Source organism: Megascapheus bottae, chromosome 25 (assembly GCF_031878675.1).
Source record: "Megascapheus bottae isolate mThoBot1 chromosome 25, mThoBot2.hap1, whole genome shotgun sequence".
NCBI classification, from domain to species: Eukaryota; Metazoa; Chordata; class Mammalia; order Rodentia; family Geomyidae; genus Megascapheus; species Megascapheus bottae.
In genome coordinates, this window is record NC_143533.1 from 18,449,088 (window position 1) to 18,464,357 (window position 15,270).

Below are 15,270 nucleotides of genomic sequence, written 5' to 3' on the forward strand. Positions count from 1 at the left end.
TGAACTCTGGGCCTGGGCTCTGTCTCTGAGGTCTTCAGGTCAAGGCTAACGTCTACCAGTTGAGCCACAGCACCACTTCTGTTGGTTATCTGATGGTTAACTGGAGATAAGAGTCTTATGGACTGTGCCAGGCTTGCCTTGAACTGTGATCCTCAGATCTCAACCTGAGTAGCTAGGATTATAGGAGTGAGCTACTGGCCCCCAGTACCGCTAACTTTTTAAACCAGACAAGTAGACAGTTCATCATGAGATTAGACTCTACAGGGCTTCATGAGTTTTTCCATCTGTACCTTAAGTATCTTTGGGGTTTGTGTTTGCTTGTTTTCCCAACATACATATTTATTCAAATATATCAAAGCCTCCCATGACAATGTACACTTGTTATGTTTCTTTCTGTTTTCTGCTGGGAGCTGGGTAACGCCATGTCTGAGATAAGACAAGAGGCAGGGCGCAGGACTTGATTACCATTGGTTATAAATGTGTTACAGCTTTATCACTCTCTGCTGAGACCTAGAGTGAGGGTATATTAATGGAGGGACTTCCTCAGGAGGGGGGTTTTTGGGGAGGGAGATTTCTGCCTTGACAAACCTGGCTGACATCTCTGTTTGTCCTCTGGGGAAGGAGGGCTGGGTGTCCTGGTCGGGGCATTTCCCTATCCCTCCTGCTGATTGAGAGAGAGGGGCCGGGAAGAAGGACCCCACCAGTTTTTAATATGGTCTGAGGGTAAAGGTATTAACAAGGGACATCTCTGTTGGTATCACTAGGTTAAAATGTAGAAAGCTGTTTGGCTAGATTAGATTCCCTGATTTTACTTCTCATTCTTTTCTAAGATTTATTTGCTTTGTAACTTGGGTTTTTTTTTTTCTTTTTCATTTGGTCATATCTTTTTTTTTTTTTAAAGACAAAATGGAATTCTGTGTTACTTTGTTTCAGACCCAATGTCTGTGGATCACGTTATAATGCTTACTGTTGTCCTGGATGGAAAACCTTACCTGGTGGAAATCAGTGCATTGTCCGTAAGTAAATAGACTACCTTTCATTTTGCATGTTTATTTTACTGGCATGGTGATCCTTAGAATTTGCTCCTTTGTAACTACATAACGTTAGTATTATGTAGTTGAACCTTCCAGCCCTTAAAATTTTCCTACTTTTTTTGAACAAAACTTTGGGAACATTGAATTTCATGAAAGTGTTGTCATAGATTTATTCAGTGACTTCCTTTAGACTATTTCTGAGATACTGAAAATAGAACCACAGTGGATACTATGACCAACATAGGATGGTATTTGCATATGTTAATCAGAGTAGGTGGTCACTTTGATGGGATTTTGAGGAAAAGAGTATCATTGCTGAATTCCTTATAATATATATATATATTTTTGTGCCAGTCCTGGGCTTGAGCTCAGGGCCTAAGCACTGTCCTTGGACTTTCTCAAGGATAGAGCTCTCCTACTTGAGCCTCAGCACCACTTCTGGCTTTTTTCTATGTATGTGGTACCGAGGAATCAAACCCGGGTCTTCGTGCATGCTAGGCAAGCACTTTAACCACTAGGCCAAACTCCCAGCCCCCTTATAATAATTTTTAACTTTGTTGTCTACAACAGGCCATAAGCCTCTCCAAATCTTTGAAAGTTTTAGACAAAGAGGATAGGAATGAGTTTATTTTATGATCAAAACTAAACCAACAATTGGTACTCAGCATTTTGTAGATGATTTCGACAATGGAACCCTTCCCCCAGGTCCTGTAGAGTTATTTTCAAGTACTAAAATAAATGTTTATGAGAGTCTTTGACCGCTGCTTGAACAACAGTTTTCCATCTCTGTTCTAAGCTTTGTTAATGTTTTAATGCACATTTTATTCCATGTGTTATTTTAGCTTTTTGAACTATTTTTGTCTCTTATATCCTTTGCAAGATTTTGAGGAAATGAACATGCCAACAAACTAAGAAGTACTTATCAAGTCTTGATGAGCAAATTATTACTTAATTGACTCATCTAGCCATGACTGGAGCATCTGGCACATTGGCCATAGGCTCTGGCTGGCATGAAAGTTCATCTGTCTTTAACAGGTGAATGGCTTCCTGACTGTAGAATTACTACCAGCTTACTAGGTTCTTCCCCCATACCATCGATATAATTCAGGACAGGTCCAGTACAGTTGTCTTCCTAGAACAGTGTTGTATCTTTTTTGCACCATCAAAAAATGAAACTTACATAAAAACAGTTTTTGTAAGGGGGTTTAGATGCAAGATTGTAGTTTGTTTTACTTCCCCTCTCTTGCCTGTCTTGGGATTTTATTAAATGGAACATTATGAATAAGCAGAGAGGCTTAGAACTCCTGATATGTATGCATCGTTACTAAAGTTACGATCAGAGATCACCTGGCTCCACAGACTTGCTTTGTGAATGAGAGCACCTGAGATTGTATAATTCATGATGACAAGGTCAATGAGGGGCCTGAGGGGGCCAGGTGTCCTCCTTTGAATGTTGGGATCCTGACAATTAATGGTGTGCTGAATCAGTGTGCTGATAGACCTCTGAATTTCTCCACAGCCATTTGCCGGCATTCCTGTGGGGATGGATTCTGTTCCAGGCCCAATATGTGCACTTGCCCATCTGGTCAGATATCTCCTTCCTGTGGCTCCCGATCCAGTGAGTCTAACATGTCATTATATATAATATTATTTTATGTGGTTATGCCCTATTTTCTCCTAAATTTGCTTTTTGGCTTTTCTCTTTGCCTCCAGTACATCCTCCCTCCTCCCTTCCAGACCATCTGCCTTCTCTACTCTGCCCAAAATACTTGGAAAGTCTTCCTTCCATCTAGCCTCTTATTTCCCTTCTTTACTGATCATTGGGAAATTACCTACGAGCATAATTACTAGGAACCATATAAAGAGTATGGCCTTCTATGTTGGTATTACCTTATTCATCTCTGTATCACTATTGTAAACACCTTAAGAGGTGCCCCACAAGATGATTGTGTAATGAACATTTTTGGCTCAAGAAGAGTAGGTGTTTCTGCTTTGTGGTACTGAAATATGAAGCCGTTTATCTCTAAACCTTTGCATTTCCAAGAAGGTGTTCTGGGGATTTAACCATAAAGCACATAGATTGTGTTTATTCTACAATGCTAAATGAATATCCACAGTTTATTCTTAAGGGCCTCTGCTTTCTAGATCTGGATTCACTTTCATCCTTTCTGTCTCTCTTCCTCTCCCTCCCCCTCTCATTCCTCCCTCTCATTCTTCCCTCTTCCCTCTCTCCCTTCTGTCTCTTTCTTTGTCTCTCATCTCTCATCTTTGTCTCTGACTCTGACTCTGTCTTCTTTACATGTATTATCCACCGTAGTGAATTAAGGGAAATGGGAGGAGGTCAAGGTGAGTCGTTATTTGTTGTTTAAAAAGTTGAAGTTTTGCTGGACATGGTGGCTCATGCCTGTAATCATAGCTATTCAGGAGGCTGAGATCTGAGGATCAAGGTTCAGAGCCAGCCCAAACAGTAAAGTCACTAACGTGAGACTCTTATCTCCAGTTAACCATTAGAATCCCAGAAGTTGTGCTGAGGCTTCAGGGCTTGGGCAGTAGTCTTAAGCCGAAGAGCTCAGGGACAGCGCCCAGGCCCAGAGTTCAAGTTCTACTACTGACAAAAAAAAGAGTTGAAGTTCATATTGGTATAAACACCCCTTGATCTATCGATTATTATAAAGGCAAAAAAGAATATGGTTTCCCATTTCGGTCCTAAGTCTTGGTGAGAAAAGACACTCTCCTTATATCTTTTTCTTTATAAGATTTTAAGGAAAAATGTTACATTCTGTTTTGTCCATTGAAAGTAGAGATTTATGGGTGTCAAGATTCATTGCCTATGGAGAGTCTTATTGTGACTCTTCCAGTCACTTTAGAGGCAAAAGCAGGTTGTCCTGATGGCAGACCTTCTATGTGGTCACTCATTTTCTTGGAGTTCACAAGTCTCACTTCCTGAGACCTTGGCCAAATTTCTCTGGCCAAAGATTGTGCCATGTAGAAGGCAAGCAGGAAGTGCTAAAGGAGTTAGTGGACCTAGAAGCAATTTTTAACCAGTGATAGATGGAGAGTTGTTGAATGCACATATCATATTCCTTTGCCTTGCTGTTTGGGTAACTCTGAGAATGACTCTTTCCTGTTTCCCAGAATTCCCCAGAGGGACTGAGCCCTTCTTGCCCACCATAGTAGTAGGTTGAGAGTGTATTTTGTTTGCTTCTTTCTTGAACCTGTCTCACTTTGCAAATATCTTCCATCTCAAAGCAAGTGATTTCTGCTGAAATATTGTTTCAGAATCTGCTTCTTTTGCCTAATACATACTTGTAAATAGTCAGTTGTAGAATGGGACAGAAAATAACCCTGTGGGCTGGGGAGTCTATCTCTTTCTACTGAATGTTAGGTATTCAGCTTGGTTTTAAATGTGTGTTCTCTGTATGACAGCAGCTTTGTTCCACAGAGCACAGATGAATAGAAAGGGCCAGAGAAGTCAGCTAGCACCACTTCCAGGAATGTACTAGACATCTGTATCTCTGTTAGGGAAACTCCAGGCTACCATTGGGGGGTGACAGGGTCAGGGGTGGGAAATAAGTATAGAATGAAGTTGGTAATAGACCTCATACTTCCACTAGTGAAAGAAAATAGAGCAAACTGGGATGTACAGCTTGGACTGATAGGATAACCTGCCCCTCATGATTTTGCCTGAAAAAGATGGTAGATGAGGCAGGATGTTAATGTAGAAAGAAAATCGGAATCCTGGTGGTCATAGAGTGGGAAGAATAGAGTAGTTAGGTCCTAAGGCCAGATTTAGGCTAGAGACTGAAGTTCAAGACTTGTGGGTAGTGTGCTCTTAAAAAGACTGGATCTCATCTGTATATCTGGACATTGAACAAAATCCCAAAACAGCTTGTACATAAGAGTAGTGTAGAATACCGGTGGCCCACGCCTGTAATCTTAGCTACTTAGGAGGCTGAGATCTGAGGACAGTGATTTGAAGCCAGCCCAGGCAGGGAAGTCTGTGAGATTCTTATCTCCAATAAACTACTCAGAAAAGCTGAAAATTGAGGTGTGGCTCAAGTGGTAGAGTGCTAGCCTTTAGTAAAAGGAATTCAGGGACTGTGCCCAGGCCCTGAGTTCAAGCCCTAGGACTTGGAAGGAAAAAAAAGAGGTGGGGAAAGAATGGTGTGAAGAGAATATGGTTTCACCAAGATCTTTGAGGTATTTGGAATATTTTAAATTGCTAACTCAGACTTCCCTTGAACTAATAGTATCTAAAACTTCTGTAAAAGTAAAGATAGATGAATTTTTTAAATTCATCTGTTGAGGAAGCATTTCTATCACTGGTATCCTTTAATGTGTTTTCTGGACTTTTTCCAGCTCAGCTAGATTTTTATTTTTTGAGATGCATTAATGATGCATGTCTTTAGGCACTACAGGGCATTTATGCAGGTCAGGGAAATCCATTGGTATTATCTCTCTAAATGAGAATTGTTTTTGTCCTACAGTGGCTCTGGCTGCCCCCTGTGGATTGTTGTCTTAGGTGGGGAGTCTAGGAGTTGGTCTGGCTGTTTAATTTATCTGTCTGTGCTTTTCCTAGTGCTGAAACCAAAACATGTACTCGCTATATAGATGCTTACTCAAAACGGCTGTCAATACTCTATTCTGCCAACTGTACCTGGTGAGAGGATGGCTGGTCCTTAGAATCACTGCAGACCTAGTGCTTCCCATACAATCATTGCCTGAGGTATTAAGACCCAAATGCTAGTCCTGCTTCTTCTCTTCCCTCTGGTGGGCTGATGGCATTTCCTCTGGTTAGTTATTTAAAAAAAAACTAAAGAAAGTTTTAATTCTGTTTTTTCTCCTGCCTGGCCAATGGGATCTGTTCAGTCAGTACAACTGAATTACCAGAATAACTGACTGATATCTGAAATGAACCTAAAATTAATTTGTAATCTTTTTGCAGATATAGACAGATAACATTTTCTGCTAGTTCTAGAATATTGAGTCTTCCATGAAATTATGATTATTTTTCTTGGCCATAGGGCTTGTGACCACTTGAGCCAGAGCTTCACTGTCTGGCTTTTTTGGTGGTTTATTGAAGAACTTCATGGACTTTTCTGCATGGGCTGGCTTTGAACCTTGATCCTCAGAACTCAGCCTCCTGAGTAGCATATTACAGATGTCAGCTATTGGAGCCCAGCAAATAGGAGAGTCTTTGAAGCCATTTTCAGGGGGATATTGTCATTGGGATATTAGTGCTCTCAGGGCTAGCTGTGTATGCCAGCGAAAGTCTGCACACTTAATGCTTTGACTACCCTGACATTCCTAGTTTCTGGTAAAATTTTGTCTTTTTTTGACCAGTCTTGGGGTTTGAACTCAGGGACTGAGCACTGTCCTTGGGCTTTTTCAAGGCTAGCATCACCGCACCACTTCTGGTCTTTTCTATATATGTGGTACCTAGGAATCAAACCCAGGGCTTCATGTATGCTAGGCAAGCACTCTACCACTAGACCAAACTCTCAGCCCCCTTGGAAAATTTTAAAACAGATCTATTCCAGGGAATATATTTAAACATGGAATAGTCAGTACATCCTATAAATGGTATAGACATTCTTACAGGTTGTAAGTGGAGCTTCCCAGGACCTAGTCTGCTAACTATGAGACATCTGGAATTCTCGCTCCCATCAGGGTAAATTTAGAATATGCATCAGTGGCAGAATTCAATCCAAATTAAAACCAATCATGTATGTCTTTCTTCAAACTGTTTCCTGCTTGGGTAGTGAAGTTGCATATTTAGCATGTGGTTCTTTTGCTGCCTTTCTGAAATCCTAAGTGATGGCTGCCTACTTTTGAAGAAATGCTTCCCACAAGGCCTTCATGAAACTGGTGAAATTGTTCCTGTTAAACGTGCTTGTGGTTAAGCAGGGGATGAAGATATATCTGTTGGGAAGCTTACTTGATCCCCTTTCTCCCAGGGATTCTTGGTGTAGTCACTTGACCCACAATGGCTTGCCACTTCAGAAGTCAGTAAAAGCAAGACCCTAGGGGCTCATACCTATAATCCTAGCTGCTCAGGAGGCTGAGATCCGATCATATTTCACAGCCAGCCTGACAGATAAAGCTGAGAGATTCTTATCTCCAATTATCTAACAAAAAACCAAAAGTGGAACTATGGCTCAGGAGGTTGAGTGCCAGCCTTGAGGAACAGCAGCCAGGCCTAGAGTTTAAGCTCCAGTATGTGTACACAGACACACACATGCACACACACACACATGGAGGGAAGGGAAGGAAGGATGGAAGGTAGAAAGGAAGGGAGGGAGGGAGGTCAGAGGGAGGAAGGGAAGGAGGGAAAGAAGAGAAAGGAAGGAAGAAATCAGACAGAATGTTCTTGTTTTTCAGAGAAAAAAATATGTTGGAAAAGGTTCACCTGGAAGACAGGGTTTTTTTTTTTTTCACAACTATAAAGGGATATCAAGGGAGGTTTTTAATTATATTACTTTTCAATGTAAATGTAATCATTCTTCCTGGAAAGAATTCGTTCTGATTTTCAAACTTGAATAAATAATGTAAAGTCACTATTTAAACTACTGTTTGCTTTTGAAAATTTTTATCTCAAAGGAGCTAAATGGCTTTGTTGCTTGTGTGGGAATGGAAATTAGCTCTTGGCATGGACCACTTTAATTGAAATCAGTTTGTGGGCTGAGTTCCTATGCTGCCTGACACATGACATCATTTCCTGTGCTTTCCCAATGTGCACTATTTTTCTAAGATAATATGAGGCTAAGTATAATTTCCACTTTTAAAGCAACTATACACCTTTTCCTGACCTACTTAGAATATTATCCCAAGTTTGTGTTGTTTTTTTTCCTTTGGAGACTTGTAGATAATCTTTTAGTTAAGCATTTTGGCTGTGATACATTAATAAAATTGTAGGAGCCTAAAATAACTGTTTGAATGGCTTTCCTGGGTTGCGCAATTTTTGGAACAAAAGAATTTCTGTTTTCAGACATGGAGAAAAAGATAAAAAAAAATTAAAATAGTGATCAGTATCCATGAGTTTAGGGTATAATGAGCAACTTGTGGAGGCTAGTCTTTGGCTGTCATCAGGTTACATGTGTTAATTGCTGTTTCAGATAGTACCTGCATGCAGACAAGGTGCCTTACACGTGAGGGGATATAAGTAATAATCCTGAATCTCCCTACTCACAAAAATTTTCAGAAAGATATATCTGGGATAGAAGAAATGATGACAGTTTGTAGAGTTCAAGAGAAATGGAAATTACTCTTTCAGGAAGAAGAAGGGCTCTGGTGTGGCTTGGGAGAGAGAAGAGAACAGCAATCAGAAAAGAACAAAAGAGGCAAAGGGGAGGGGGGAGAATTTTAGTCCTTGGTGAGAACTGTTAGGGGATAAAGAGTTAGAGCAGGACTGGGAGTGTGACCTTGTGGTCTAGCATGCACTACATACGTACATACATAGAAAAAGCTGGAAGTAGTGCTATGGCTCAAGTGGTAGACTGCTAGCCTAAGGACTGTGCCCAGGCCCTGAGATCAAGCTCCAGGACTGGCCAAAAAAAGAATTAGACGTAGACAGGCAGAGCTTAGTGAGAAAAGCACAGAATGCCTGGCATTTTGTGTGACACAGAGTAGGCATTCAGAACTACTTATGGAGGGAAGGAATGCTATGTAGATAATAGGGCTGGGTCCTGGGACATATTCCTAGTTGCAGATAGTGTGAGTCTCCTTTAGTTTACAGTCATAGTTTCTGCTAGAAGCCCACTGTCTTTACACAGTTTTGTTATTAAATGCCTTCCTAGATATTTTCTTCTTCTTCTTTTTTCTGCCTCTAAAAATTCTAGCAAAATTCCATGGAATTTATGACTCTGTTTTCTCCTGGACAGCTAATTTGGACTCTAAATCTTCTCCTAGGAAAATTATTGCCCTTGTAATCTTGTCTTGTATGATTGCTCATAATACTACTTTCTCTCTGGGTTAAATTACAGAAATGACATGAGCTGTTAAGTTTTGCTGAATGAGGAACGTCACATAGCAGTGTTAAATGCCAAAGAGAAAACTATATTGCATTGTAAATAGCTTGATGCATACATTAAACATATTAGGTTAATTAGGACATTGGTGCATATGTATATGGATCCTGTGAACTTGTTGCAATCCATGCACGGAAGTTGTGAAAATTAATCCCTTTTCTTTCTCTCTTCCTTTTCCCCAAGTACAACACTGTAACATTCGCTGTATGAATGGTGGTAGCTGCAGTGACGACCACTGTCTGTGCCAGAAGGGGTATATTGGAACTCACTGTGGACAGCGTAAGTAAGCCCTGGTTATGAGCAGCTGGGAAGTCAACCTACATAGAACATGGGCACATAGAATGAGATAAGGGCTGATAGGTTTTCTTTGATCACCTGGGACCCTGTGTTTGGACCTGAGATGAACAGATCACTTCTCCAACACATTAAGTGCCCGCCTTCCACTGAGAATATTGATCCTAAAATTGTTGAATGTATTTGCCTTTCATCTTCCCTTATCATATGCTTTGCTTTGTGCCTTTGACTCACAGTCACAATCCAAAGTTAAGAATCCCTGTTGCCTAGCAGGTGACTCATGCCTGTAATCCTAGCTACTCAGGAGGCTGAGATCTGAGGATCGAGGTTCAAAACCAACACAAGCCCCGTGAGACTCTTATCTCTAGATAACTGAAAACAGAAAACTGAAAATAGCACTGTGGCTCAAAGGGTAGTTTGGTAGCCTTGAGCTGAAGAGTTCAGAGACAGCGCCTAGGCCCAGAGTTCAAGTCCCATGACCGACAAAAAAAAAAAAAGAATCCTTGTTAGTTCTATTTGTTCACTAGCCTGCTCTACATGGATGTGCAAAGCTCGGCCTTGCCTTCCTCTGTAAACATGTCTTTCCTCTTGAATGAATGAATGGTGCCTGCTTCTCTCTCGTTTCCCAGACTGGATTCCATTATAGAAATTGTAAGAGGAGGAGTGTTCAGAGTTACTCTTTTTATTTTTACATTAATATCTTCTCACAGGTAACAAACCTCTTTCAATTTCTTGGTGTTTACCTTAACTCTGGTCTCATAGAGCCTGTTAAACACACTCAGTTGGCTCTTTGTCACAGTGCTCAAGTGACAGAATGTCAGCAGTTAATGGTGTGATTTCAGAAACAGTTTTTCCTTAAGGGAAACAATGTTTCCCTTAGAAGAGTTCTCAAGAAATTACACAGAAATGCTGTCCAATAGTCAGACTATAGTCTGTTATCATCGGTGCCTCTTAGAAACCACCACCTTAGATACAGAACTGCAAGCTTTGCTCGGGTGATGAGACCTTCAGGGATTAACACAAAAGTACAAACTCTCCTGTTCAGGTGCTTGACCTGACTGAGAGTCGCCAGATTTATAACTGTACAGTGGTTGTTCAAAGCAAATACTGGTGGTTGATCAAGTTTTTATTGTTTTCCAATGAGAGGGCCTAGGTGTTGCTTCATTAGGTTATTCTCTGTCTTACAGCTGTCTGTGAAAGTGGCTGTCTCAATGGAGGAAGATGTGTGGCTCCAAATCGGTGTGCGTGCACATATGGCTTCACCGGACCCCAGTGCGAAAGAGGTAAGTGTTCTGAAATCATTGGTGCAAAGACATTCGGATGTTGCAGCTCTTCTCTGATTTCTACAGGTATTGGATCTATGCACCGCTTCATGAATTCTGCTGAGTGTTAAGGGCTTTGAATTGCCACCAGGAAGGTCTCCAGGATGCCAAGAGTGGCCATGAGTCTGTGCCCGTTATCCCAGGCAGTTCTTGCCAGTTGAATGCAATACTCTATAATGAACTTATACATAATTATCTGTTGGCATCAACCTAAAAGAAGAGAATTTTCCCTGAGGGTGAAGAGTGAGCTTTTCATTATTAGACAAATGGTTCCCAACAAAATATTGGTATGGAAAGGAAAAGTTCAGAATGGAAACTATACCTAAAGAGCTAGGGGACCTGTTTGAAGCTGACATGGTATAAAAGCTTTGGCACTCACAGTTCACCCTAGAGTTAGTATCTATTCTAAACTGGCTTTTAAGGGAAATATGTCCTATCATCTGTACTTAGCTATACAAAGAGACTAATATCCAGAAATGTTCCCAAGACCACACAAATAAAAGTTTTAATTTGAATAGGATATTTATATTTGCAAATCTGCTACTCGCTAATGCCCCTAATTAAAAGAAATAGTTTACATGATCTGCTCACCAAAAAAGCAAATGTGATATTGAAATAAATATGATGTGCAGTATTGTTCAGAATTTTTTTCATATATTTTTTGTTGTAATTAATAGAAGGGTTACATTATATTCACCAGATAGAAGGTGCATTACTTCACAAACATTGAGACCCTTTCTCATGTCTTGGTCCCCATTTCCCTCCCCCCTCTTCAGAATTTTTATACTCATTTACTTTGGATTTGTGTGCTTATTTAGTGCAAGTACTATGGCTTGAACCCAGGATTAATTTGCTCAGCTTTCAGTTTGGCATTGTGTTGGTTAATTGGAGATGAATTCTCAAGGATTTTTTTTTTTTTTTGCCAAGGCTAGCTTTTCTTTTAAATTTTATTGTCAGGGTAATGTATAGAAGGATTATCACTACATTTGTAAGGTAGTGACTACATTACTTCTTGAACATTGTTACCCCTTCCCATGTTTTTCTCTCACTTTCCCTCCTCCTGTTCCCCCTCCCACCCTGAGGCTGACTTTGAACTGTGATCCTGTGAATCACACACTCTTTGAATGTCTGAGATTACAGATGTAAGCTATGGGCAGCAGTCTCAAACTTTAAATTGATTATATTTATCACCATTTCTCATCATTCCTTGTTTAACATTTTAGAAGGTTCACTGAGATTGAAAAATATTCAGGAACATTTAAAACTAATTATTATGGTTTCCAAAATTGTATAAAGAAGGATGTTCTTATGAGATAGAGGATAAAGATTAAGTAGCAGATGTTCTCAATATATGTCATTTTAAACATACAGCTGAGAAAAACAAAGAACGGATTGGTTCATGGGGGGAAAATTGTATATTTTCTCTTTATTAACATTCACCCAAATTCAGTTATTTTTCTACTGAAGCACCAGTACAAACAAGCAAGTACTTGGCAAGCAAGTGTAGGTAAACTATAATTATTACGGATTTATATTGTAGTATATTGAATTATATTTTATTTCTGTTGATAAAACTACTCCAGGGTATTACTATGTGATAAGGTGTCTTGGTCTTGGTGATTGAATTACATGCTGGCATCTTTTGGAGTCCCTCCTTAAACTGTTTCTCTGCAGTTTATGTGTCTATATTTTTTATTAACTTGCAGCTAGTAAACATCCAGAATAATAAACTGCTTCTAATAAGGTAGTATCAGACTGTGGCTTTCTTGTTGGCTCAGTGAAGATATTTGAGGAGATTAAAATGGTGGACATAATGTCTCAAAGAGTGGTATGTGAAGGTAATGCTTAACTTAAATTTGTTTTAGAAGAAACATTAAAAACATTAAGTTATGGAGCATTTTACTCATAACAGAGTCATTAATACTGTGAAGAATGTTCCTACTTGCAGTTCAGGTATTGATGATGCAGTCTATTAAAATAAAGGGAGCCTGATTTTTAATCAGGCGAGAGTTACTACTTCTCTGTTGCCCAAGCTTAAAGCTGGTATAGATGGGTTAGGAATTTGTAAAGTACTTTGACAGGTATTTCCTAAAGTACTTATGAAAACTGGGGAGTTTAATTGCACCCCACGGAGAAAGACTCCTAAAATCTGCACCGTGGTGGAAATGTATGCTAATCCGAATCCACAGGGTCTTCACGTTAGTGATTAAGGTGTTGAAATTAATTGCTAAGTGACAGATTTCCAGGTACTTGAGATAGTGTTCGGCAGCAGGAAGTAGACTTTGTCTTGTCATTACTCTTGGAGTGTTCTTCCCTGGGGCAGAGCTCCAACCTGCAGTGGGAGAAAAGAGAAACAAATGTTCTTTCTCTTACCACATGGAATCTTTTTGATTTCAGAATTGTGTTTCTAGTTATTGAGTTACTCACTACTTTTTTTTTTACCTCTGCTGTTATGAAAGCCATCTGTTCCACCTTTTTAAAGGATGAGACAATATATCCTCTTATCAGATATGTGGTTGTGATTGTATGAGTGTTGGATAAGGGTATGTAATCAAGTCAGGATGAATCCACCGAAAAGCATGACATGGTTTTATGTAACAGGATAACTACTAATGCTAGTTTCAATTTCATTCTCATCTCCCCACCTCTATTTAAAAATAAACTTCCAGGAAACTTGCTGCATTCTCCCTTAGCTCTTTCTTTTTTTTTTATTGTAATTAGTAAAAGGGTTACATGATATTTGCCAGATAGAAGGTGCATTAATTCACATACATTGATACCCTTTCACATGTCTTGGTACCCATTTCCCTCCCCCCCTTACACCCCCCACCTGTCTTGGTTTTCCCCCCTTCCCTATCAAATTTCAAATATCCAAATACAAATAAATTCAATATATCAGATAACAAAGTGAGATACTATACCAATATGAGATAACCAAGGGACAGCAAAGGAGATGAGAGACAACATAGTACATTAAGGACAACAATCATTCATTATATGGCTTTTGTTTCAATATCCTGGAGGTCCTTTCAATTAGCTTCACATTATATGGCCTTATGTATCAAGATTTTGCTCTATTGCAGATCTCTGCTAGTAGAGCCCAAGGTTTCTACTGATTATGACGAATGAGGGAAACCATTGTCCCTTAGCTCTTTCTATATCCTTCTCCTCTCATCTTCCTTCCTCTCATCCTTCCCTTCCTTTTCTGTCACCTCTTCCTTTTCTCTTTTCCATCTCCTCTCTACCTATTTATTTATAGTAGATTTTATTTTTGAGCAGTATTAGGTTTACAAAAGAAATTATCAAGTACAGATAATTCCCCATGTGTCTTCTTGCTGTCCATCGTTAGTGTTTCATATTTAAAAAGCTTGCATTAGTGCCTACACTTTTTTCCCTGAAAATTGACAAGCTAGTATTGATACATTACTAGTGAAAAACCCTTACTTTACACACAGGAGGCACAGTTCTATTGGTATCCTCCATCACACTTCCAAACCTCTTTGCACAGCACTTAACGTGCCATTTCCATTGCTAGAGTACAGGACCATGAGCATGTTTAGTCTCATCATCTTTTTTAATTTCCATACCAAGCTTATTATCTCGTGCTCTGCAGATGACCTGTAGAAGTTATACTGGATCAAGCTCATACCATCAGAACAATATGGAGATGTATTGTCAGGTATGGACAAACATCACTTGGAAATAATTGTTCTGATCCCATTTGTGGGCAGCCAGGATGTTGTCACTGGTTTCATGCCAAGTGGAGCTCATCACGATGTGGATTCTACGTGCATTTGACTTTACCTTGGAGAAGTATGATCTCTCAGGGCCAAGCCATGGCCAGTTTATATTTGGCAAGGATATACAATGGTGCTGTGTTTTCACCAAGACCAAGTGGCAATGGGAATGAAAACAAAAACAAATTCCTGTCATGATGTAATACCTATGATTTACAATTTCAGTTGTAAGTACTGCTGGGGATAAGCATCTTTGTCCCTGGGAGATCATGAATCTCTCACACATCTGTGGCGATGTCAGAGATACAATGCAAGTGTGAAATTTCCCTTGGGGGTGATACTGGCAAAATTTGGATCACTGAATGCCAATAAGTGAAACCTAATAATCCATGAACTTAGCATTTTGACTTGTGATAGAGATCCAGGCTCGAATTATGATTCATAGCAGTCATTTATGGTTATGAAACAAATACCTCATTTGTAGCTATTAGATACTAAAATAAATACATTTAAAATATAAATATATTGGCAAGTAGGCCTCATTGGGTAGGTGACTATGAAATAATGTATCATTTCCTATCTCTCTGCACTCCAAAGATGAAAAGTAGAGATCTAAAGTTTGGTCTAAAGTTTTTTTTTTTTTTTGCCAGTCCTGGGCTTGAACTCAGGGACTGAGCACTGTCCTTGGGATTTCTCAAGGCTAGAGCTCTACCACTTGAGCCTCAGCACCACTTCCGGCTTTTTTCTGCATATGTGGTACTGAGGTATTGATGCTAGACATCGTGCATGCTAGACAAGCACTCTACCACTAGGCCAAACTCCCGGTCTTTACTTTGTTTTTTCAAGTGCATATGAA

The 15,270-nt window shown here is 39.7% G+C and overlaps 1 protein-coding gene across 1 annotated transcript in view; it reads left to right on the forward strand.

Moving 5' to 3' along the window:
- Positions 1 to 15,270, forward strand: part of Fbn1 (fibrillin 1) — a 206,242-nt gene that overhangs the window by 31,325 nt on the left and 159,647 nt on the right. The window contains exons 2-5 of the mRNA XM_090358457.1: positions 934 to 1,016; positions 2,554 to 2,652; positions 9,245 to 9,340; positions 10,543 to 10,638. Coding sequence (XP_090214583.1) covers positions 934 to 1,016; positions 2,554 to 2,652; positions 9,245 to 9,340; positions 10,543 to 10,638 — 374 coding nt within the window. The remainder of the gene's footprint in view (positions 1 to 933; positions 1,017 to 2,553; positions 2,653 to 9,244; positions 9,341 to 10,542; positions 10,639 to 15,270) is intronic.